Genomic DNA, 24,961 nt, shown 5'->3' on the forward strand with positions numbered 1-24,961 from the left:
ATGTCGACACTATGCGTGCTTAGCTTAAAAGGAATGAAATCCTCCACAGCGCCACGATGACAATGAAGAATAAAATTCAGAATGAGTGTAATTTAGTTTTACAAGGCAGCTGGTTATGAGCTTCACAATTCATCTTTGCAAAACACAATAAGTGAGGTAAGGATAGAATGACAGAATGTCTGAGGTTTAAAAAAAAAAGACATCATTACTTTAGATAGAGGCTCCGCTATTGTCCATTTTAAGTGAAAACTGCAAACATCTGTCACTTTGCGATGACAACAATTGATCCTTGAACTACAATAATCTTTAAGTGATGCCATGTGTATATTCCATTCATGAAAATCTTGCTGGATGATGTCATTCTGAAAAGACCGATTCCCAAGTGCGTCCTCATCTGGCATGCATGAACAGCACCATTCTACCATCAAAGTTATTTACTTGGCTGCATGCCTTACTTGACTTAGTGTACACAAATGGCCACACTATGCCATGACACTAAATACGTAATCAATATCTAACCGCGCAATCAATTTCTCCCAGAAATTTAATAGCTTGTAGTTTTGGAAGTTTACAACTAAATGCATATTACAATCCAGGAAAGATGTAATATGTTCAAAATCCGACTAACACAAATGAAAGGACGTGAAAGTGTTACATTGTAATGTTAATTTGGTGTTAAAAGTCTATGCAAAGCCATTACTTAATCCATTGGTTGAGATGCAACTGATGGGAATTTTGTCCTACTGAGTTTTGCATTCACATTTGATGAGTTCTGAAAAATAAAAACTTGTTATTTTTCTAACAATAGTACAATTCCATTGCAACCCTGGCCAACTACAAGACAGTTATGAAGTCTATTTTTCTGCAATTGTCAACATATGAATGAAACAGTCTGTTTGAATGAGCTCTCAAGTGTGTTGTTGGTGTCTTCCATTGGTTGGGACTCGGAGACATTGTCCATCTGAGATGAAAGCTAGTATATTAGCATTCTCCTCCCCCACATCTCCCACAATGAGTCCAGGGACACCCCGAGGGCAAAGCTGTATGTTACATAATTTGTAAATACAGTAATTTGTTGAGGTAAGCATGGAGCGATCAGGTAACTAATTAGGTGTCACTTTCGATGACCTCATACAAACTAATGTGGCAATCTCAGCAAGAAGCGATTCACCTGTTCAAACAAAAGACAAAAAGCTCTGGATATAAAAGTGTATCGTTAACAATGAACAGATAACAACCACCACGCCTGCCACAGGACTGGTGGAGGATGGGTAGTGAGGGAGAGAGGGGGGCAGGTGGTCAATAGGTGGTCAATGATGTCATGACAACTGACATCAACTTTAGCAAAAACCCTGCAGACTTTGAAAGCTTTGCTATTGTCAGAAGCCATTTTGCAATTTTAATTCAATATACAAAGCAGGAACAGATTGTTACTCAATTAGAAGTGGCGCAAGTCACCATTCAAGCATGCATGGATGACAAATTACAACAGTGTGGGGTGAAATTACGTCGCCCAAATCAGAATGTGTCAGAAGATTTTATCTCATGGGCTGAGAGCCACGACAACACTTGGGGGGTGGGGGCTCTTTCGCCAGCTCGAACGGGGAGGTCGACTACTGCGGGAGGTCAATTAGTTTGGTTACTACCTGCAGCACAAAGACATCCCTTCAATATGAATTCATATTTCCTGCAGTCATTGGATTTTAACGATACAGACTTTAATTTTAAACATGCTATTCGGAAGAAAGCAGTTTGAATTTCATGTGACATCATTCACTAAGTGTCTTGCAACATACGTGTTGCTGCGGGTGGCCTTGGATCATAGGTGTTATGTCATCGTTGTGATCAACCGGTGAGGTCCAACATATGTTGATCTTTTTATTTTCTTCCCTTTCGAAAGTGTGCTTTCTAACGGGTGGCGGCTGGTTATATTTCACAACAAAAACGGCTTCCCCAGGGATTAGCCAGCTCCAGAGCTCCTTAGGTCTTATTAACAATAATTGTGCGAGTCTGTAGAACTCAGTGGACCGACGTCATACATCTGCCTCCAATTGTGTGACAACCAGTGGCATTTTGGATGGAAAAGATTATATGGAAGAAGAATGCAGGGTAGGGGACCTACTGGAGCAATACTCTCCTGCTGTCTGATGTCATTATTTGTTTTTTAAAATAAAGACTTTTAGGTGTCATTTGCATCAAAACTGTGAGCCACTATAATAACCAAACATTTTTGCTTGTGATGCTTCTACAACAACCTTTTTTCACTTGTTGTCTCTTTTGATGGCTTTAGTCCTTCTGGTAAGTTTTTTTTTTTTTTTTTTTTGCTGAATAGTGATTTGCACCTTCAAGTGTACCATCTGTCCTTTTGGTCATGTTCACAATCTTTTCTAACAGTTGTTTTAGGGTCTTTGTCTCCACAGCTTTCAAAATGTGTCCATCTTCCACAGCTGTTGTTTACTCGATGGCTGTTATTTAGTACACCAGTTGCTTCTTTAGGGCAGCCCAAATGGTTGCATTAGCTATATGGCCAATGGTAGTGCAATAAGTCTGATTGATTTGCTAGTTTAACTGTCGTTTGTGTGGCCACACACAGACAGCTTCTCTTTCATGTTGGTTACACCTATTCATCAGTATAAATGTACTCTTCAGGAGGAAAATTCTCATTTGAAGCAGAAACAACTTTTTTTTTTTTTAATGTAATGGAGGAAATTTGGGCAACAAACATACATCATCACTCACAAGTTCCAGGGCTTTTACTCACAAAAAAATGGGTGGTTTCAATTTTGTAAGTGCTATTTTTTAAGTTTGATGATGATTCACATGCTAAATGTGGAAATAGATGCTGAATGCTGACATAAAACATAAAACACTTTTTTCCCCCCAGTTATCAGTCAATTATGAAGACAGTGCCATCTGCTGGAGTTTGCAACCTTAAATTAATTAATAGATAAAATAAAGTGTACATTTGATTACAGATAAATACTATTGATTCTTCTCTGATACATATTTAATCTGCATTTTGGCTTTTAAGACTGATGGTGAACATTTCTGTATCTTCATCAGGCTGCAGCAAATGTCCGCTATTTTGTGTTGCAGAGACAGGAGTGGCATAAATCTTTGCAAAGCGTTGCCAGTGGTAGAATTGTTGGTCGGGCTCTTTCTCCCACCCTCCCCCCTCTCCGCTTCTCTCCTCTCCTCCCTTAATAAAAAAGGCGAGGGCGCTCCCAGTCTACTCGGAAGTTGAGCTTGCTCACATTTTTTGCGCGCAAGTTTCTTTGGGAAGCACAACTCTGCAGGATCGGGTTCAAGGTAGGTCGACTCCAAACAGCCCGTGCACTGGGGGATATGAAGTGTTTGTAACTCAAGCAGCAATGTTGGGAATGACTTATTTTTGCCGCTTTTTTAAATTCCATGTAGATTTTGCAATGCTTGGGTATGAACTTACAATTTAAATGTCATCTTCTGAACAGAGTCTGTCACAACCTTTTCTATTTGTACTTCAACATTTGTGGTTAAGTGATCTTTTTTCTAACTGCAAGCATTTAAATAATAATAATAATAATAATAATAATAATAATAATAATAATAATAATAATAATAAAAAAGCTTTGTCCATTCTAGGCTGCTCAAAAGCCAAAACAAGGTTTGCACGTGTGGTTGTGCGTATGTGCACGCGCTTCATTTGTTGTGGTCATAGTTCAGCTATTGACCCCTGGACGGCGGAGAAAAACACACAAATCACAATTTAACACTAATTCCTCCTGATTATCCAAAGAAACGAAAGGCTTTGAATATTCAAGACAGTTGTTTGGGTCATTTTTAGATGGTGTCTCATGATCAGAGTAAGGCGCCACAGCAAAAGGGCCACGTGCCTTTTAAAGACAGGAGATCTGGTAAAATAATTTTGTACCCGCTGAGCACAAAGACATCATTGATTCCCTAAATGGTACTGCAGCAGGACGCTTTTATGTTCCACAGTGGCTTAACGTGGTGAAACAGATGTTACATATATTTTAATGGCATGAAAATCACTTTGGTGACCTCCACGTTTGAATAGATGGTTACATTTTGTAACGAAAGGTTCAAATTTTTAATGTTTGGTAAATTAACCACCTGTTATCTGGGGATTAATGCAAAAATACTTTATCTGTCATGCTTCCAAGATCAACAAATTTGTTTCTTTGTCACAATTATCTGCCACATTTTAAACAGCCCTGCTTTCCACGAGAACCAACTTGTGAAATAAGGCCGCTTAAAACATTTGAGGAAGAAATATCAACAACTACCGTATTTTCCGCCCTATAAGGCGCACCTAAAAACCTAAAATCTTCTCAAAAACCAACAGTGCGCCTTATAGTCCGGTGCGCCTTATATATGGACCAAATTCAAACTGACCCGAAGTATTGTGTCATGAAATCAATCATAAGTGGCCCGCTGAAGACTATGAATCATGACTCAAAAAGACTATGGATCATTATTTTATGATTATAAAATAATTTGTTCCGTCTGCAGTTGAAATAAAAAAGATAAAATGGAGAATGATTTGATTTGGATTAAAAATCTGACATGATGCATTAATGGTGCGCCTTATAGTCCGGTGCGCCTTATATAAGGATAAAGTTTTAAAATGGGCCATTCATTGAAGGTGCGCCTTATGGTCCGGTGTAAAATAAATCACTCGGCACAAATATATAGATTTTATGATTCAAATATGTTCAGAAGATATGCCACAGTTGGCTTTTGCGGCCCACGCAACATACCAGCAGCAATAGGAAAAGCAAAATAGAAAACACCTGGTTTTCAAAAGGCACTCTGATTTGTAGTCACATCGCTTACTCCGACGACGAAAACTTCTGCGCTGCTTTCCTACCTGAAGACAATGCACATGTGAAAAAAACATCTTGGCTATCCATTAAATGTATTGCGACCAAAGTTCATGACTTAGAACATGTCATGCTGCGTGTGTTGGCCATGTACACGTTTTAAGATGTGCGATGATCCAGGGGGAAAGCAATCCAGTGATTTGTTGCGTCGTAACCTTTTATGTTTTCTCACTCTTTTACTAGCAGCTGATGATTTTCGCTGTGTTATTGTGGAGCATATTTCCCTGTTAGCATCACCTTTTGTCTCAATTTCACATGTGGTTAAATATAACCCATGACTTGTAACCCCCATGTGGTACCAAAACAAAAGCTTAGAGAAAACAATATTTGGCAGGCTGTCAAAGTTAATGATTATGACACCATAAAGTTTAGCCCACTATTAATATGTCACAATTTTCCATTTCCACAGGCTAATAGAAACAGCTGTTTTGGAATCCACCTAAAAAAAAAACAGTGTTGTCTTCTATCTCTAAACACAAAATGAATGCACAGAGATTTGTTTTGTGTTTGTGTTGGGTTCTGCTGCGCATTCACACTTGCCGTAGCCAGCAGGACTGCACAGGTGTGGAGTGCCCAGTTCTGCAGAACTGCATTGAAACCATCCTAGACACAGATGCCTGTTGTCCCACGTGTTCACAAAAAGGCTGCTCCTGTGAAGGCTACCAATACTACGATTGTGTCCATGCAGGCTTCCGTAAAGGGAAGGTCCCAGAGGGCAAATCCTACTTTGTGGACTTTGGGAGCACCGAATGCGCTTGTCCGCAGGGAGGAGGGACGATAAGCTGCCGTTATATGGAGTGCCCTGGAATTTCACCAAACTGCATTGATATTTTACAACCTGCAGATGGCTGTGCGGAATGTGGGCAGATTGGTTGTACCCATGGCAACAAGAAGTTTGAAGCAGGATTTACTTTTAAGATAGACCAGTGTCAAGTGTGCCACTGTCCAGATGAGGGGGGCAAGCTAATGTGCTCGCATATTCCTGACTGTGACGTCCAAAGTGTTAATAAGCCCACACAGGTTGCAACCACCACCGAGAACACCAAAACTCTGAAAGACACTTACAGCCATGCTTCTGGAACCAAGTTAATGCTGGGAAACACGCTCCCCTTGTACAAGCCAGATCCACCCAGTTTTGGCACAGATGATTATGACTACTCACAGTCTGAGGCAACATCTCCCCCAATCGGAAATCTGGCCCAACCAACTACAGTTCCACTGGCTTCCCCTGAATCAAGCTCCACCTCAAATGATGACAGAAGCGCGCTGAGGGATCCACAAAAAACAGAGGAGAGCAGTGAGGATGATGACATGCGTAACCAGGGTCCAATAAGCACGACGATTCAAAAAGAAACATCAACACTTGAAACAACAACACAGAAAGTGACATTGGAGAACCGCAGATCACACCAAGAAAATGAAGGAAACGGCGGTAGAAGAACGGTGGTGCACAAAATGGCACATCAGAGCCACAATAAAAAGAGTCGCGATAGTCGTGTCAGGAATCACCGCATCGTCCATTCTGGCGGCCCTAACGTTTCAATGGAGCACGGTGATGAGAAGGCTCAGGGCTCGCAGCCCACAATCCAGCTCCTGCCCACCAGGATGACTCCAATCAGGTTGAGGGAGGATGGAGAGCAGCCCCGAAGACACTCTCAAAACATCTCCCACTACCAACCCCAGCATGAAGATAGAGAGCTAAACGGTAAGTGTTTTCTCCTTTCTCTTTGTGCGTTGACAAACATGACGCCGATAAATGTACACTTAGATACAAACTACACTGTGCTGATTTCGACCCCAGCAAGGTCAAGGTGGGGTTGCAACTATTGTGACATTTCCATGGGACACATGCGTTCTCTCACTTCCTGTGTTTTGAGGAGGAATTCATAATGACGCTATTCAAACTGGCAGTGCTCCAGGAAAAGCCTTACAATTGTGCATGAAAAGTGTGTTTACCTCAGATAGCATTTATCTACCGTTGGCTAAAGTGCAGGGAAAAAAAACTTGGGTGGAGAAGATTATTTATAAGTAGGAGGGGGCCAGGAAATTGGGCATATAATTGACACTATAATACATCGGGAAGAGAGGACAGTGAATTCAAAATGAGTTTCTTTTTTCTACTTAGGCTAGTTTAAGGGTCTGTTTTTTTTTTTTTGTCTGGGCCTGTCAGACCGACTTCTTTCATCACCTGGCATTTGTAGGTTCGCATAACATATGCTGAATGCATTTCGGAGGTGTTTCTGTGCCGGTGAACTTGCAGCGCTGTGTCAAGTTGCTTTCGAGGTGTTAAGTTGATGACTGAAAGTCAGAAAAGTTCATTTTTATTTGTACTCGCTTAGGGAATGTTACAGACCTTGTCACGCCTGACTCAAGTGTGAGCTTTGCGTATAGTGCTTGAGGATGGAATTCTGATTTTCACAAGGATGTGGATTGCAAAAAGATTGAGAATGCCTTGAGAATGATAGCTTACGTACAGTGCATCTTGTTATCATAGAAATACGTGATAATTTTAGGTAACACAGGCCACTCCCAGGATAAAACCAAATCTTTAATTTGGATCTTGAGCTGTAAAATTTTGTATCCGATCCGTTTGATGACCTTTTCTAATCATCCGCCCTTTGCTGTGTTTCAAAATAAATGTGTTGACTCCATGTCATTTGTTCCCTCAGTCCAAACAGATGCAGAATGCGCTCAAGAGGAAATGGGGTTGGGATTGTTGATGCCTTCTGATACCGGTCCGGATTTAGTATAGGATTTCTTGGGGGTTGTACCTGCAAATGGCGTAAGACCCGTGTGATGAATGAGGCCACTGTAGTGACTTGATTGCCAGACCAAACTCAGTGTTCCCTACAGAGCTGCTGTGATGACTTGTCTCCTGTGAGGTTGCTACTTTCCCAATCTTGGCAGTAATCAGCTCATCTGAAGCTTACCTCCATATTACCTTTTCACTTGGACTGCAGACTTAAAAAACCAAACAGGTTATCATTAGATTAGCATTGTCGTAACATGCAGAATGTGAGCGTGAGGCCAACAGATGCATTTTTTGAAATGCAAGGTGAATTCCAGAGTTGACCTTTGCGTGTGTGTCAGGAATACGAATGAGGTCATTCTCGGGTTATTGGTGTCTTTTAGATCATTTTACAAGAATTCCAATCTGCCCTCCACAACATTTCTTGATCCAAAAGAACCAGTATGCATTTGTCATGTACTGCTCAGAAACATTGTCCCACACACCGAAAAACAATAAAAAGGTATCTTATGTGTATATATTAGTAGATTCAAAATCCTTTAATATTATTTGTTACAGTCATAAAATAATTAGTAACACACTTCCATTGGGCTGGAGTCATACCAAAATCAAGACATCTGGAGCCTTGAATGAGCCTTTCCTGCTTTCTGCTTTGAATTCAGACCTTGGAATGAATCGAGTACAAAGAGGAAATGAGAAGCAAGGAATATGTTGTTTTGAGTTGAACATACTAAACCAATTGAATATTCATTTTCAAAGCAGTTGTTTGAAATGAATTCAGCCTGTGTTTTTGAGAAGAACAGGCTATCAGAATTCAAAGCACCATTAGTCCTGACAGCCTGTAATAAGTTTCTATCCAGCCTTAAGAGTTCCTTGTTGGCTCCTGGCAACTTTAGCTCCCTTGTAGCAATGCGCCAGCATCTGTTTGCAGTTTGTTTGCTTCTTTGTCTGGACAGCGATCACTGAAATGTAGCTACTAGATTAGCTATGAGGTTGAGCTATATGCCATTAAAAATGTGTTAGTGTGAGAAATGTAGCACCTTTTGGGCGTTGGGAGTGTAACAATGTGTTCGTATTTATTATTCAAATACTGTACTCAGAATTGGCTTCCTGGTAAATTGGCGCATCAGAGACACAACGAGAGAACCAGGATTTATTTGCCTTTCAGTAAGGATCCAAGGAAGCAGGACATTGCCTTGTCCCAAGTGTACATTTGCACAGCCAGCTCCGTCGGTGTAGCAATAGCTCTGTTACAGCACTTGTAATATCTCTTAAGATGGCAAATTTGTGGGCTTAACCTCCCCAACCCATCCTGCACAGTACATTTCATAAAACGTATTCTACATAATTTAGTACTTTGAAAACAGCAAGTTGAGCCAGTAAAAACATGGCAAAGGTCAACTTAGATTCGGTGTATGTAGGGAGTTAGAAATAGCTCTTAGCTAATCTGATTGTGATTGATTGATAGCCTTGATTGTCAGTGCTTTAAGCATTTTTTTTTTCTTTATCAGAAAAACAATGTATTAGTCTTTTACCCCATTTACACAGTCTGGGATTTCTTTTTTCCAGTGTAGTTGTGTGCTATGTGAAACATAATGAATGGCAGTTTCATCATGCCACATTCTTCGGTCTGCAGATAGGTGAAGGGTACCGCAAGGAGGTGTAATTGGATTGAGCATTCCGGCCCTATCTGAGCCCAAGGCAACTCCTAATAGCTTGTGTCAATTTACTGTAACCCTATTGTTAAAAAAGACGAATGAAATGATTGTTGGCTAAGAGTCTCAAAGAGATTAAGGCAAAAACTGTCAATCAGAATCCAAACTGGCTGCAGTGGATTTGATATTTGACGTCATCCTGACAAAAAAAGCCTTTTGGCTTTCACAAAGAGCCATCTGCAAGGATAAGATGTCATAGGCCGTCTTATTAAAATGTCGGATTTGTTCTAACCACTTCAACTGTATGGAAACTCATTGCTAAGTCTGCAAAACAAGCCTTGATTAGTGGCAGCATGCGGCTGCTTCTATGACACTCCAGACATGTTGAGAGCTGTACCTGTCCTTTGTTATTCTACCGACATATTTTCCAAGAGACTGATGTCACTGGTTTGGATTTGGACAAGAGGCAAGTATGTGGTACCTTTCACTAATAGACAAATATACAATGACAGGCTTGGTGAATAAAGATGGTCCTCATTCTCCACTCAAAGGCAAAATTGTGGTACCGTATTTTCCGCACTATAAGGCGCACCGGATTATAAGGTGCACCTTCAATAAATGGCCCATTTTAAAACTTTGTTCATATATAAAGCGCACCGGATTATAAGGCGCATAGAATAAATAACTCAACGTTGCTCAAACGTTAATGCAATCACAATATAGTAACACTCGAAATAGTGAAACAAAATAACCATAACTCAACGTTGCTCAAACGTTATTATCACACAACACACAAAATAAACACACAAAGCTTACTTTAATAAATTAGTTCTCATCCACAAATCCATATTGGTCCATACATAAGGCGCACCGGATTATAAGGCGCATTGTCGGCTTTTGAGAAAATTGGGGGTTTTCAGGTGTGCCTTATAGTGCGGAAAATACGGTACTCTTTTAGTAAAGAATAAAGAACCCACAATTATGCCCCTTGATAGGATGTGTTGGTACAAAAAACTGATTCTGAAAATGATTTTTATTGTACTTGATGGTTTGCAGTCCACTCTTGGATGTCAGAATTGGACTGTGTAGCGTAATTTTGAAGAAAAAAATGTTGATAGAAGGCATACCTCCCCACCTAATCCTCACGATCACTAGTTCCAAACACAACATAGTTACTGTTGGAGGCATCCATCCATTTTATATACTGTTTGTTGTCATTAGGCTCATAGGTGGGCTGGAGCCTGTCAGGGTATGCCCTGAGTTGGTGAGCAGTCAATTTCAGGTACATGTCACCAGTATCTCACATGTGGTGATTTAGGATTTGGAGCCAAAGGACCAAGATATACTAAAAAATAATAAACATTTTTAAAATCAATAATTTTAGGTTAATGCCATCACCTAAAACACAATCATAAGATTCAAACAAGGTATGAAAAATACTATATGTTGGCTGAGAAAGGCACCAGGGCAGCTAGTTTAGCTCCAAGCTGGAATGCACTGCCATGTAAAAGCATATTTTCCCAGTAAACTGGATAATGTGTTTTTACTCCGTCTGCTCCTTGACCCAGTTTCAAAGGAAGTGCTAATGTGTTGCTCTTTCCTCTGCTCCTGCGCTGATTAGCCCAGATGTTGCAAATAAGTCCAATTTTGCTCTGAATGTATTTTCAACAGGTTTCATGCTTCTCCCTGCCAAATGAATGTGAGGGATGGGAAATCTGAGAACAAAATGTGCCTCTTAGCATCAGTGTACCATCGCCAAATACCGCACTAATTCTTTAATTCTGTCTGCTCGCTTGACATTTACTGTCGTATCAGAGCCATTCAAATGTGAACCTTGTTCCACCTGAACTCCCATTTGTTTCTAATATTTAAAGAGTATGAAATGTGGAGTCAGGAAAAATGTGTGTTTATGTTTCACAGTGTCAGTCGTGGAGCTGGTGGAAGCCTGCTGTGAGACTGGGGCAAAATGGTCTTCAGTTAATGGTCACTGCAACAACATGGATCGACCCACGCAAGATAGACAGTCCATCTGCTGGTGAGACTTTTGTTCGGAGTCCTGCACATGTTTTCATTTCATTTGAACTGTGTCATGTTCAATATCTCAAATCTTGAGGTTGGTTTGAGGAGTTACAGCCGAATATGTGCCAACATGAAAATTTGGACTTGAAAATATAAATGACTGTCATTTAAGGCAACACTTTTAGTTAGAGCAACAAAGCAAGTACGTTGTTTGTAGTTTAAGTTGGGGTCGAGTATAGAATTGTTGACAGCTGTTCTGGAAAGTAATCCTTTGTTACAAAGCCACGAGACAACACAAAACAGCAACATCTTTTAGCAAAGCGTGTTGACTTGAAACTTTGTATTTCAAACATTTTTTTACAGTGACGAAACGGGCAAGTTTTTTTTCAAGGTCAATTGACAAATTAATGACTTCGTTTTCGTTTGTGTTTTTTTGCTACAAGCATAACCTCAAATTGCAGTTAAATCCAGAAAATTGTTCAATTGTCGTAATTATTCATAATTATTTTTGGAATAAACTCCATCATGTCTCAGCAGTCTTTTTCACCTATATTTTTTTTCTTTCTCTCAGGACATCTCAGCAGCGGTGCTGCCTCGGCTCCCTGAGAGAAAACCGATGTCTGGCTGGAATCGGTGCGGCCAAAGACGGAGCTATGTGTGTGGAGGATGCCGTAGATACGTGTGGGCACAGTTCCTACAAGGCAAGTCATTGTGGCCTGATGCAGCAGCAAAGGGCAAACGTAGTTCACTGGGTTCAGTCAAAATGACAATTTACAAGTTAGGCTTAATTCTGTCCGAATTTGTATTTGACAATTGCATTAGTCACAGAAAAATCGATGCTATGTAGTCAGTGTCTTCAAGCCGGGCTTTTCCTTTGATGATTCTAGTTCAAGTCCTTGGTCAATTGCCTTATTTAATTTCGACAAATGACTGAAAGTCAATTATTGCTGAAGATTCCCACCGTCTTACAAGTTTCGCTATCTTCAAAGGAGACCTCTGGAAGAAATGTTTGACCTTTTTGTAATTGCAGAAACATGTTCAGGAAATGGACCGAATAATTTAACATGGTAATGCAGCAAGAGACGTTTTCTGTCAACTTTCTGTTAATGTCGTCCTTTAAATACGTCAATGATGTCAAGGATTTTTTTGGACTGAAACATTTTTCACGGTATAATATTTTCATCTATGTTCCAAACAATATTTAGCAGCTCATTCCCAGTTGGATTCATGAAACAAACTCTTGATTGAAAAAAAAAAACAATTTATTCATTTCCCAACTTGATTATTGAACGGCCTGCACATATTTTAGGAACGATCACATGAACGACAATAATTACATTTAAAAACAAAAAACGTCTTTTGAAAAGCGAAATTAAGTTTGTTTGAGAGATTTTTCTTCTTAATTAAATCTCGAGGACGGAACGAAATCAATGTGTGTTTCTATTAGAAAGGCCAACTCTTGTGCATCTGATTTAAAACTGCCATAGACGATCTGTGTGCTAATGAAGTATCTACTTCGTAGCCAACTGTATCAGCCACAAAAACCCAAAAGCCACATGCTACATGTTATGACTTCCAGGAGTGCTGTGACTGCTGTTCTCTGGGGCTGAAGTTCCGCAGTGAAGGTCAAGAGTGTAAAGCCCACCGGCACATGGGCCTCCCCTGCAGACACGTTTTCCTCTTTTGCTGTGAGGGGGCGGATACTTGGGACGAGGGTCATGAAAGCTGGCATGCTGTTAAAGAGAAGCCCGCCCTTAGTGCTACTTCACCACCAAAAAGAGGTATGGACAGGAAGTGCAGAAACCACAAAAAGAAAACACAAAGCAAATTACTAACGTGTTGTATGGCTCATGCCAAGAGGTGAACGCATTCAATCGATGCACTGCCAGGAAAAAGTAGTGCTTCGGACCAAAGGTAATCTGTTTTCTTGGCATTTAAATGAAGCAGGTCCCCCAGCATGGCTGACAAATGGCGTAATGGCCTCCAAGAACAAAGTGCAATCGTCCTGTCCAGCTCGCTTGGTTAATTCGAAGAGATCGAGTAGTGTACTTGCTTTTACTTCTCTGCTTTGCTGTTCCAAGTTTTGTCTTGGTGTTGTGTATTGCTTGCAGTTTGAAAACTCATTTAATTGGAAATCCAAATCGCTCTAAAGGATTGTTTTGCTTGTAAATCGTTACCGGCCTAGACTGGCTACAGATCAAAGTTAATGCCTTTTAGTGTATGGTATATACGGGGATTAGTATTTTACCATTGTCATTTTATTTGAATCTATTATGCGTACTATGCTAACAGCAGTATTGCCACAGTTACCTTGAAAATGATATTTGATAACGCTATTGATGACTTGCCTTGAAATAAGTTAGTCAAATTCGACAGATGCTGACAACCCCGTATCATATAAATCATATAAAATGATCAACTTGGTTATGCCGGTATTTTATTGGTAGTCCATTTTAACAGTGAAGTTTTTTTTTCAAACATAAAATAAACACAACTTAAAAAAGTCCCAATGATCGTCACACACACATCTGGATGTGGTGAAATTTGTCCTCTGCATTTAACCCTGCATTGGTTGACTTAATATGACTAATAAATAGCTTAGCATCAGAAACCTGGTGAGCCGTGATTGGTTGCTGGCAACTGTGATGTCATTTTCAATTGACAACAAGTGGCAAAAGGGCCGCCCCCTGAGATGGATAAAAATGGTTGAATTTTGCTGCCTAAATTATATTCCGCAAATGCAGTATCAATCAGAATGCCATGTTTAGACTAATGGTGCCACATACTACATATTATTGTAAAGATTTTTTTTGAGTTGACTTCCTCTGTAAGAAGCAATTTTAATAGCGCTGCACAGCTATAATGGTGTCGCCCATCATTGGTAATCAATTGTGAGGTGATGTGTTTTTGTCAGATATAAACGTGTAAACTATTATGTATTTATGTATGAAAGTATTAAAACTGTGTGCTTCAGTGGCCGACGGCCTTTATCCGAATGAGGCCTTCTCGATCGGAGAAGAGCGACATGGGGAGAACGCTGTGGAGGGGCCGACTGAGGTGGAGGACATGGACGAGTGTCTGATCTACGGCGGCAGCATCTGCCACCACAGATGTGTCAACACACCAGGCTCTTTCCGCTGCGAGTGCTTCCCGGGATACGTGCTGCAAGAGGATGCTCTTACTTGTGCACCAGGTACAACTTTATGTGGTGCTAGCAGACATTTCCACAGCAGGGAAAGTGTCTGTGGTATTAAATATGATTTAAAGTCAGCGTCGACATTTGATGTAATTTGCCCGCATGTTCGCGGTGTATTCTTTTCTCCGTCTCTTTTGAGTTCCTTCCTGTCTGCGAGTCTCGATACCGCCCGATAAAAGCCCCTCCAAATCACATGCTGACAACCTTTTCCTGAACTGACAGCCTTTCTTCACAAATCATGGCTGACAAAAAAAGCTTTACAGGCTTTGATGAAAAATATTTTCACTGGTTGGGAAAAACTGAAAACAAGAGGCCGGCTCACATGTCCAGTTTGAGAAATATTTGCAGATAACGTTGTATGGCTTTGCTTCAGCGGACCAGACTTGATCAACAACACTTTTGCCAACACAAACCTGTCACAACAGGATTCAAAATTACAGTCAGGGATGGAGCCGGCCAATAAAGGCAAATGTTTGTCTGTAGGCAATGCTTTTTCCTGCCGCACCTTCACCGCTCTTACATATTTTCCTACGGCTGCTAGCGTCAGATTGGAAAGAGGTGTAAGCCTTTAACTACGGCAGCGGTAGGCAAGGCAGACTTCTTGATTATAGTGTAATCCCTTGTGCCTTTAATGAGCTTATTCATGTTTCCGCAGAGACAGTGGATGAGGAGAACACACTGAAGGAGGATGAGACCAAGGGGGCGGAGCCCACCACCTCTTCTACGCCACCCACCCAGCCTTCGGTGCCACTCAACCCCTGTGAAGGTTAGACAGATTTATGAGGGGAAAGGGAGAGTCAAGATTGAGCGCATTTGAAATGACAGGAAGAGAAGCTGACAGTTAGACACGTCTATTCAATTGCAAAAGTCATGATTAGATCTGCTAGGCCACTGGTGTGCAAACTACGGCCCGGGCGGCATTTGCGGCCCGTTGTCCATTTTCTAGCGGCCCTCCGCATATATAAAAAACTTAGCTTGCAGCCTTATCGGGTACAGGTTTAAGAAAAGTAATGCGTGTGATGCACCTAACAACTATTATCAGCATTTCTCTTTATAATGCCTCATCAATTAAGATATTTTACTTTCAAATCAAAAAATGCTTCTTTTTTTTTTAAATTTCTGTTGTTTGTCAAGGTCTGATTTGAGAACACATTAATAATTAAGATCCTCAAGTAAACACTGCTTTAAAAATGGTCATCTTATACCATAATCTACTGAATGCAAACATTTTTCTTGTCAGTCAGAAATTTTGTTCAACGCACCATTTTTTAAGTGAGCGCCTGGCGAACATTTTTGACGAAATGGGATACGGGCTTTATTACCTATTACTCGTGCTTTAGTTCTCAAGGTCAGGGCAGGGGCCGATTTATTTTAGTGTGTTGATCCCGCTTTAATATTTGCAGGAAACGGCCCTTGTGACCAACATTGCATCCCTGAGGGCGGAAGGCCACGCTGCTCTTGTTTCCCAGGCTTCTCTCTCATGGCTGATGGACAATCCTGTGAAGGCAAGGCACATTTAACACTGGAAACATTTGCCGACAGCTAACCCGGGTCGAGTATGGAGGTTGGATCCAATCACAGCACAATATGGTGTGTAATTTCACTTCTCCATTGAGGAAGAGTTTGGCTCCAATTGGGGTGAGATTCTTGGAATGCCTCTTGCTAATTTATCTTCTTATCTCATCAGCACCTCAAGATGTGCAGAGAAGATACCGCTTTAATCTATTTAACTCCTGGCAACATACTGTGAAATAGACAAATAATACAAATTCAAACATACATGATATATATTTTGTTTACATCTTCTTTGAAATCAGATTCTTAGTGGTTTGGCTTTCTTCACAGTGATACATTTCTCCTTTGTTCTTTTCTTTCTGTTTCAGATATGAACGAGTGTACGTCAGCGCATGCCTGCCAGTTGAACGAACGCTGCTTGAATACTGCGGGGAGCTATGTCTGCCAAAGACTGATCACATGTCCTCCGGGATACCAAATCAACGGAGACATTTGTAAAGGTGTGCCAAACTTGTATTAGCATCAAAAAGCAAAATGCTTGAATTCACAAAATGAATAAAGCACATTGAATAGGTTAGAAATAATTGTAGACCCAAAACGGAAATAAGAAAAACGTGCCACTCGAGCTACCATGGAGTTTGCTTCCAATTTCATCTCAGGATGGAGAGCTGCTGTGCATATCCATGCAAGGCAAGCGCCCAGTGTGCAATATGTCCCCCATGCGCCGTAAATTTGTCCCGTGCAGAGATCCGATTCCCAAATCAGCAGCAGTGCTCTTGTCGATGATTATTAGTTGTGCGGCAAGTGCTGTTTGCCTCTGCAGGCTTTTGTTGGAGCCAATCAAGGCGACTTCTCTAATCTTGCGCTGCTTGTAAATGTAAAGAATGTTCAATCAAGCACAAAGAGCATTTAAAAAGAAACTGTATTAAAAAGCGAGCCTCTAAGCAGAAAGCATTTAGGCCATTAAGGCTTTGTTGTCTTGGTGGCGGACGAAGACGATGTAATTGAACTCTTGTCCCTTGTCAAAGTGGAAGCAAATAGACAACGGGGGTAAAATTAATTGCGGCGCTCTGCCAGAACGACACACAATGGTGTGGTTGAGATTGATAATCAATTGTGCTAGCCTGACATTAATATTCGGGTTATTAAGGTGGCGCTTTGGAGGGTTGCAACAGTTGCTTTTTTGGGCGCCAACTGCAGAGTGTGTGCACAGGATAGAAATACGGTGCAAATTCCTAGTGGTGTTCCCAGCTTGAATGGCGCACTGCGCGAGAACCCGATTAGACCTTATTTTGTTCGTTAAAATATATTGACTAATAATAATAATACGGCAACAGCAGAGAAGGTTTTGACAAATGTTGCATTGCAAAGATACTAAGGAAAAAAAACGAATTATGTAACACTTGGGTGCTTTTACTGGTAAACTTCAATTATACACAATAACATGAGCGTTTTTCGAAGCAAGCATACTGACATAGTCTGACTGCTGTCATAAATTGAAAAAAAAACAAGGGAACATTGGAACTTGTCAATCAAGCTTATTTCATAGAATGCCTTTTATACATAAGAATGCAACTCAAAGTGCTTCGCATTATTAAAATGACCCCCTCGCCACTTCCATCACCACCACCACCCACAAGGACGCAAACAAACACATGAGAAAAGATACAATAACAATGAATGACCTATTTAATTTATTGTCAGATGTTAGATCCCACTCTTGGTGCAGTATGAAAAAAATCTGACTTTCCAAATTGCTGGGTAAGAAATTAGATATATCAGACAGATTAAGTCAACTTCCCATCTGTAAGTAATACAGGCGAAGGAATGTATACCATGGGGATACATACAAACAATATCGTCCATTTCTCCCTTGTTTTCTTTAATTAGGTCTTTATCGCCTGTGCCAGTTAATTTCTGGCTCGTCAGATTTAAACCAACCTTCTCACCAGCAGTTAGGAATGCATATCCTTTATTCGTTCAAGGTATACACATTCCTGATGCCTTGGCTGTTAGGGAGGTCACCGCCCGTCTTGCATTTTGTATCCTGCTTGCTCTCTTTGCAGGTTTGTGCGTAATCTGTCGAGACCTTAGGGCGGCTCGATGATGCAGTTACACTGGCGAACTCCATTTGGCACTTTTTGAAACTACTCGACACATACTATACACCATGATTTGTAATTCTTCGAGATAGTGATTCCTCTCGAGTGTTGGGGTTTTACTGTGGCAACAGATGTTGTTTGATTGACAAGGAGTAAATCCCTTGGAAGGCAGGTGTTGAGAAGACTCTTGAGGAATACGCCACCAGTTTCCGTCAAACTAGACAGATGTTCATTCAAATATCTCGCAGAAGCTGTGAGGTAATTTTGACAGTTAAATAGAGAATTGCATCATCAAGTCAATTATGGATGATAAAGATAAGATTGCTATATAGTATTACTCACCATAATTAATTACCTGGCAGCTTTAAGAATTTAACAGGCCCGGAGAACCGGCTTCACGTGAGACCTACACTTCACCATTAGACCATACCGCCATCTAGTGGTGGTGTAAAGCATTGCACGCATTTTGTGTTACAGCATTTATTGAACACCGTCATTGAGCCAAGGCATAAAAATAGAAAAACACATGGACTGTTAAGTAATAATGGATGCACAGATTAGTTATTGTGCCGATTTGTGTGAAATTCATGGACACACTTTAATCAGCCTTTGTGTTTTACTCTCTTTCACAGATATTAATGAGTGTATGGAAGGCAGTCATGACTGCATGCCCGAATATGAGTGCGTAAATACAGAAGGGTCGTTCAAGTGCAACCTCAAACCCCTTTGCTCTGTTGGATTTGAACGGGACGCACAAGGCAACTGTTTAGGTAGGAGAAATCTTTCTTCTTGACCTTCTGGTTAAATATACGCACGCATGCACACATCAAGTATTGTTATTGTTATTAATACGTGAATAGCAAATGACCTAAACATGCAAAAGTAACTGGGGCAAGTTGAGGCAGCCGACGCCACTGTAAAAGAACATTTGCCCAAGAATAAGCTCCAACTATGTCGAGTGAGAATGGAGTGTTTTTTTGTTGTTGTTTTTTTTAAACCAAGTTCAGTCTAGTTATGTGCAGCCTTTGTCAGCAGGTGACTCCCATGCAGCCCTTGCTGGCTGCATGTTGCTGTCACCCAGGTGAGGGAGTTGCAAGGCCGCTGGGACACGGGGGTTAAATGCCACACAGGCAGGAGATCAGAGAGGCTGCTGTTGGGGGGTGCAGGGTGGAAGGGAAGGGGGGCGGATAAAAGGCAATCCTGTGTCCTACCCGAGTACAAACTGATGCTGTGGAATTAGCGCCCAGGGGCAGGAACTGGGGCAAGTTGAGGCAGCCGACGCCACTGTAAAAGAACTTGAAGAAATGCTCTGAAATATGGAGAAAATCTGACATGCTGTTCATTTCTCCAAAGCATCTCAACTGTGTTGTGGCGTCCCGTTGCCTCTGTGTCCCTTTTTTTTGCTCACTTCAATCGCTTTGTGTATTTGTACACCAGACACCGATGAGTGTCACACCGAGCCGTGCAGTTTAGGCTTTAACTGCATCAACACAGTGGGGTCCTACGTGTGCCAGAGGAAGATGATATGCAGCCGCGGCTATCACACCAGTCCTGACGGGACCACTTGTATTGGTAAGATTTGGCGTCGAGGCACTACTTGAACAGCGCACAATCGGAGGGATTGGCGTTATTAAAAAAAGAAGCACAGAACTAAGAAATGATTGGCTACTGAATATGTATGTCAACTCTTTAATAAACGAGGGACAAGGAAGGGCAAGCACTTTGAGAATAAAAAGTTACATTTTAATATGAAAATACATTTAAGGTCTGCTATAGGGCGGCGAGCGTTCTATTTCTCCATTGGTGGGCGGGGTCATATACATTACACATACGTAGGAAGAGGCAGTTAACAACTGGTTACATCTTGCCTTGCTTCACAATAAAGTCAAGTGATGACTAGAGAGAGAAAGAGGAAACTTTTTTACTTTCTAACTTAACAGAATACATTTTATTAGCGCAAAGCCATTTGTTTTTCCAACAAAACATTAAGTCAAAATGGAGTCACAGAATCACCTTGCGTGTTATGTAGTACAGATGTGTCAGTCCTCTTTAATGAAGAAATGAAATGATGATTATTAAAGTTATACTGAACTACAAAAAAATCTTGCTGTTATATCCTTGTCCTTTTTTTTTTCTTGTTTCTTCTGACATGAAATATTTCAAGTAGGGAAGTTGCCACAGCACAAAATCAAAGCCACAGCTAAGCAATCTTGTGTCCATTTCCATTGAAAGTAAAAAGTCCTTGCTTTCAAAAAAGAAAATAATGAGTTTAAAATTGAACTTACTGCTTCGCTGACAAGGAACGTGAACCGATTTTACCAGCTGGAACATTTGAGTTTTGAAAAGGAAATACTTATTTGACCTTTTCACATAGATGTTGCTAAATAAACAAAATGATTCACTTCGTTTCACAATTTAAAACACTTGTCAGCTATTTTCAGAACATGCCGTGCCCTGTTTCATACAAGTAAGCCATCCATAAGATTAAAAATGAGTCCTCACAAGCCCCTAAAAATAACCAAATATTCCAATTTCCCAATCCAATAAATGACATTTCTCCAATCTCGCCGATTTCACAGAGCAATCGTATCATAAGGGAAATCTTTTACGTTATGCTAATTTTTGCACCCAACAAAACTCACTACTGATCCATTTACATTTTTGGCATGAATATAGTTACTTTTTTTTAAAAAAACTCCCTCCTCGCATTACACACGACAGCACAACACTAGTTGTAGTTGCTTGAAAGGGGCTCTGGATCTTCACCCAGCCTTGTTTTCTAAGTCATGGGTGGCAAAATGACATTGAAGCCACCATTTGCACACAACGGAGAAGTTAATCTCTTAAACGTCCTTGTGTGTCTTACAGACGTGGATGAGTGCCAGAGTGGTGCCCACCGGTGCGGAGATGGCCAGCTGTGCCACAACCTGGCCGGGTCCTATCGCTGCGAATGTCAGACCGGTTATCAGTTCGACTCCTTCAGACGCATGTGTGTCGGTACGTTGGACGCTAGCTGTTGGCTTTTAAAATCTATTCCTCTTCGAAGTCTGCAGCCTCTGTTTTGTTTGCAGATGTAAATGAGTGCTGGCACTACCCGGGTCGTCTTTGTGCTCAGACCTGCGAGAACACTCCGGGCTCCTATCAGTGCTCGTGCACCACCGGTTTTCGCTTATCCGGCGACGGCAATAACTGCGAAGGTGTGTCTATTAGCGGCTGCTAAAGTAGGCGCGTGTGTGCATCCATTTGTGCATGTTGGTGCATGTCAGCGTAATTTTTGGGGGGGGTTAAAGTGTGCAGACGTGTCTGCATGTGATTGTGGGCTAGACTTTTTGATATTCTTCCTCCAGTCCAGTGAACGGTGTATTATTGGTAATGATGTTCGAGTTGCCTCCCTCGGAGCCAATAAAAGCATAATTGACTTAATAGCAACATTTCAGTTCAAATAGAAAGACTTAAAAAGCCTTTGATCAGATACATTGTGACAGTAATGAGCTGGATGATGGAACCTTTCATCTCCAGATGTGAACGAGTGTTTGTCAAGCCCTTGCGGTCAGGAGTGTGCCAACATCTACGGCTCCTACCAGTGCTACTGCAGACAGGGCTACCACCTGCGGGAGGACGGCCACACCTGTGAAGGTGTGCCAAACTCATCTTTACAAATAGCCTCATCACACCATGACAGTAGAAGGTAATCATCTGGTTGAATTATCTCCACCCTGCCCGCCAGATATTGATGAGTGTTCCCAAAGCATCGGCCATCTGTGCACTTATAAGTGCGTCAACGTTGCTGGCAGTTATCAGTGCACGTGTCCGGAAACTGGATACACAATATCACCAAACGGACGCTCGTGCAGAGGTGAAAACATCATCTGCAGGAACATTCATATGTGGAGAAAGGATTCGATCTTTGTTGCACATCCACGCTCATGCCTCGTTTCCTGTACGCAAAACGTCTAGATATCGATGAGTGCACCACAGGGGCCCATAACTGCTCGCTAGCTGAAACCTGCTACAACATCCAAGGTGGCTTCCGCTGCCTCTCTCTCAGCTGCCCAGCAAACTACCGCAAAGTGTCTGACACGTGAGTATCCTAAAAATCAATTCACAACAATGGGATGATTATTAAATAAAAAACACTTTACTAGATATCACTCCATTATGGTGTCAATAAAAACTGAGCTTTATTATTATTATTAATAAATAAATCAATATTTGTTGTAGATTCATTTTTTTGGGGTTGATTTTTTTTTTCAACTTTTTGCTTTTTGGGCTCAATTGTAGTCGCTGTGAGCGGATGAGCTGTCCAAACTACCTGGAGTGTCAAAACTCACCGCTGAGAATCACCTATTACTACCTCAGTTTCCAGTCCAACATCGTCATCCCCGCTCAGATCTTCCGCATCGGACCTTCGCCCGCTTACTCCGGAGACAACGTCATCGTCAGCATCACGGAGGGAAACGAGGAAAACTACTTCAGCACCCGCAAGCTAAATGCCTACACGGGCGCCGTGTACTTACACAGACAGGTTGAGGGCCCGAGGGACTTCTTGATTCATGTGGAGATGAAGCTTTGGAGGCAGGGAACCTTCACCACCTTCCACGCCAGGATTTACGTTTTCATCACGGCCAACTCGTTGTAACAGATTCTCCGCAGTGCCGCCATGGACCTTAAAAAAGGACAATGCATTTTTTTTTCTACCAAATACAAAGTAGTATTCCCTTTTATTACAGTATGGATATTATTTCCCATTGGTTGTAAAACCTCTTGCTTTACTCAAATCATCATATGTAATAATTGTTTTGTTTGATAAATATGAGTTATAGCGTAAGAAATACTGTATTTGTGTGCCTCAAAAAAACACCTAAGACTATTCTTTCTGCAATTTGTTTTTGAAGTATTTTTCTAAACTCCATATTTTTATATCTCTGTACTATCTATTCTGTTGTATGGATAAGAATTGGATGTATTATAATTTTATACTAAATATCTGCCAAGTATTAAAGTGAACACCAATGTAGATGGTCGATTAAATCGGATTAAATATATTTATTAGGGTAAAATGTATTTGAGTTGTTTTTGTTGTTGATTGGTATAGCAGGCATCTTTCATATTTTCAGCCTTCTTCTAATTGGTTTTGATTCAAAAAGCGTCCGCTCCTCCAGTACCTTGGTCAGCGCTCCTCCTCCACCTGTGGGTACCACCCGGTCGGCGTCTTGCCAATGACGTACTCTGCTCACGGCCACGTTCATTGCCAGACACCTGTTCCTAATAGATTCATTACCACGCCTCTCCCAGCTAACCAACTTCCCTATTTAAACCTCCCACTCTAATCAGTCAGTTTGCCCTGTATGCTACCCGTCTGTTCCCGACTTGCTTCTGTTCTAGTTGCCGTCCGATTCCCTGTTGCCGCCTTCGCTTGCTGCGTCGACCTACCTCCCATGTACGACCATGTCTGTTGCCCAAATTGTTTGTTTGCTCAACTTTTAATTATCTCTGCTATGCATCACGCACAAGCGTGCTCAAGAAAGCTGAAGCACCCAGGCCACACTGACTACAATTCAATATTCTATGCCTTTTTATCCTTGACTTTACAAGCTAATGTGGCTCATCTACCAGCCAACCCCCACCAAATCCCAGAGTTCACTCAACTCCCTAGACCTCCTGTAATCATCGGAAAAGGCGTGTGTGTCTGTGACAGCGGTATTGATGCACATCCAACCAGAGCTGCTTGCCAATTTTCTGCTAGCTTGGGTGAGTTATAACGGCAAAGGTCATTCACACAAAAGCTACGATTTGTGTCATTTTGGCACTAATTTTAGTTTTGGGAAGCATAACAGCTGCTAGATCAGACAGCCAGCAGAGAGGCAGTCAATACAGCGCTTGACTTTGACACGTTCCCCCTGGCATAACTCACACTAATAGTTACATGTGCACTTCTGAGTGTAGCTTTCAGTGACTGAGATTCTATTGTTGGTATGTAAAATGTGCATCCATCCTCACTTGTGATGACTGACATCTCTTTCCCCTAATTAGCTTTATCTGCTCTCCAAGATTAGGCGGCGTTGTGTTCCAGGGACAGTGAATCATACATCCCTGACAGGAAGATACATCCATCCATTAAGGCTTGAGGACATGGACAGGAAGTTTGGAAATGACCCACAGAGATTGAGAGGTACTCTTGACCCACTGTCAAAATACCTGCAACACATCAATAATTAGTGTGTGTGTATGTGTGTGTGTGAATGTGTGTGAATAAATAAATAAATAAATAAATAAATAAATAAATAAATAAATAAATATATATATATATATATATATATATATATATATATATATATATATATATATATATATATATATATATATATATATATATATATATATATATATATATATATATATATATATATACACGCAACCATTTAATGATGGCTCTTAAAAATAGACCCGCTGAAATGATTTAAATTTAATCATCTTTTAAAGAAGAGCGACGACTGACGTCTTCACTGTAGGTTTTGTAATATTACCAAGAAACCTATTATTAAAACCATAAATCAACCGCACCTGTTCTTATTTATATGTTGTGGGCTCTGCATTCTCCTGTTAAATTATGTTCCACTTCAGTGAGTTAAATATCAAAACGAAAATAGATGCGCTGTAGGCGGCATATTGCATGAGGCAAGCTCCAGTCACAGGCAGGAGCCACTTAGATCAGCCAGAACTGAACCAAGAAACCAAAAACCTCGTTGCATTTATTGTATCATGCATATATATTGAAAAATCCCCTCATGTAAACCCAATCATACGGTAGACATTCTTTTTTTACATCATAACATATGCTT

At 41.0% G+C, this 24,961-nt stretch overlaps 1 protein-coding gene across 1 annotated transcript; it reads left to right on the plus strand.

The window, feature by feature from the left end:
- The first annotated feature begins 3,161 nt into the window (after positions 1–3,161).
- fbln2 (fibulin 2) lies at positions 3,162–23,179 on the plus strand. Its single transcript, XM_061271861.1, has 17 exons — positions 3,162–3,309; positions 5,293–6,588; positions 11,208–11,322; positions 11,878–12,007; positions 12,886–13,087; positions 14,281–14,499; positions 15,158–15,268; positions 15,906–16,007; positions 16,386–16,517; positions 18,752–18,889; positions 19,557–19,691; positions 20,988–21,116; positions 21,191–21,316; positions 21,639–21,755; positions 21,847–21,975; positions 22,077–22,200; positions 22,401–23,179. The coding sequence occupies exons 2-17, from the start codon at positions 5,364–5,366 to the stop codon at positions 22,756–22,758; spliced, it is 3,492 nt and encodes a 1,163-aa protein (XP_061127845.1). The 5' UTR covers positions 3,162–3,309; positions 5,293–5,363; the 3' UTR covers positions 22,759–23,179.
- The last annotated feature ends 1,782 nt before the right edge of the window (positions 23,180–24,961 follow it).

Source organism: Syngnathus typhle, linkage group LG2 (assembly GCF_033458585.1).
Source record: "Syngnathus typhle isolate RoL2023-S1 ecotype Sweden linkage group LG2, RoL_Styp_1.0, whole genome shotgun sequence".
In the NCBI taxonomy this organism is placed as follows: domain Eukaryota; kingdom Metazoa; phylum Chordata; class Actinopteri; order Syngnathiformes; family Syngnathidae; genus Syngnathus; species Syngnathus typhle.

Excerpts from the sequence above, each read along its gene's own strand:
- fbln2 (XM_061271861.1), top strand. The coding sequence starts at position 5,364 with ATGAATGCACAGAGATTTGTTTTGTGTTTGTGTTGGGTTCTGCTGCGC. Across the intron at positions 15,269-15,905 it reads GCCACTCAACCCCTGTGAAG|GAAACGGCCCTTGTGACCAA; the intron begins GTTAGACAGATT and ends TAATATTTGCAG. Across the intron at positions 16,518-18,751 it reads CAACGGAGACATTTGTAAAG|ATATTAATGAGTGTATGGAA; the intron begins GTGTGCCAAACT and ends TCTCTTTCACAG.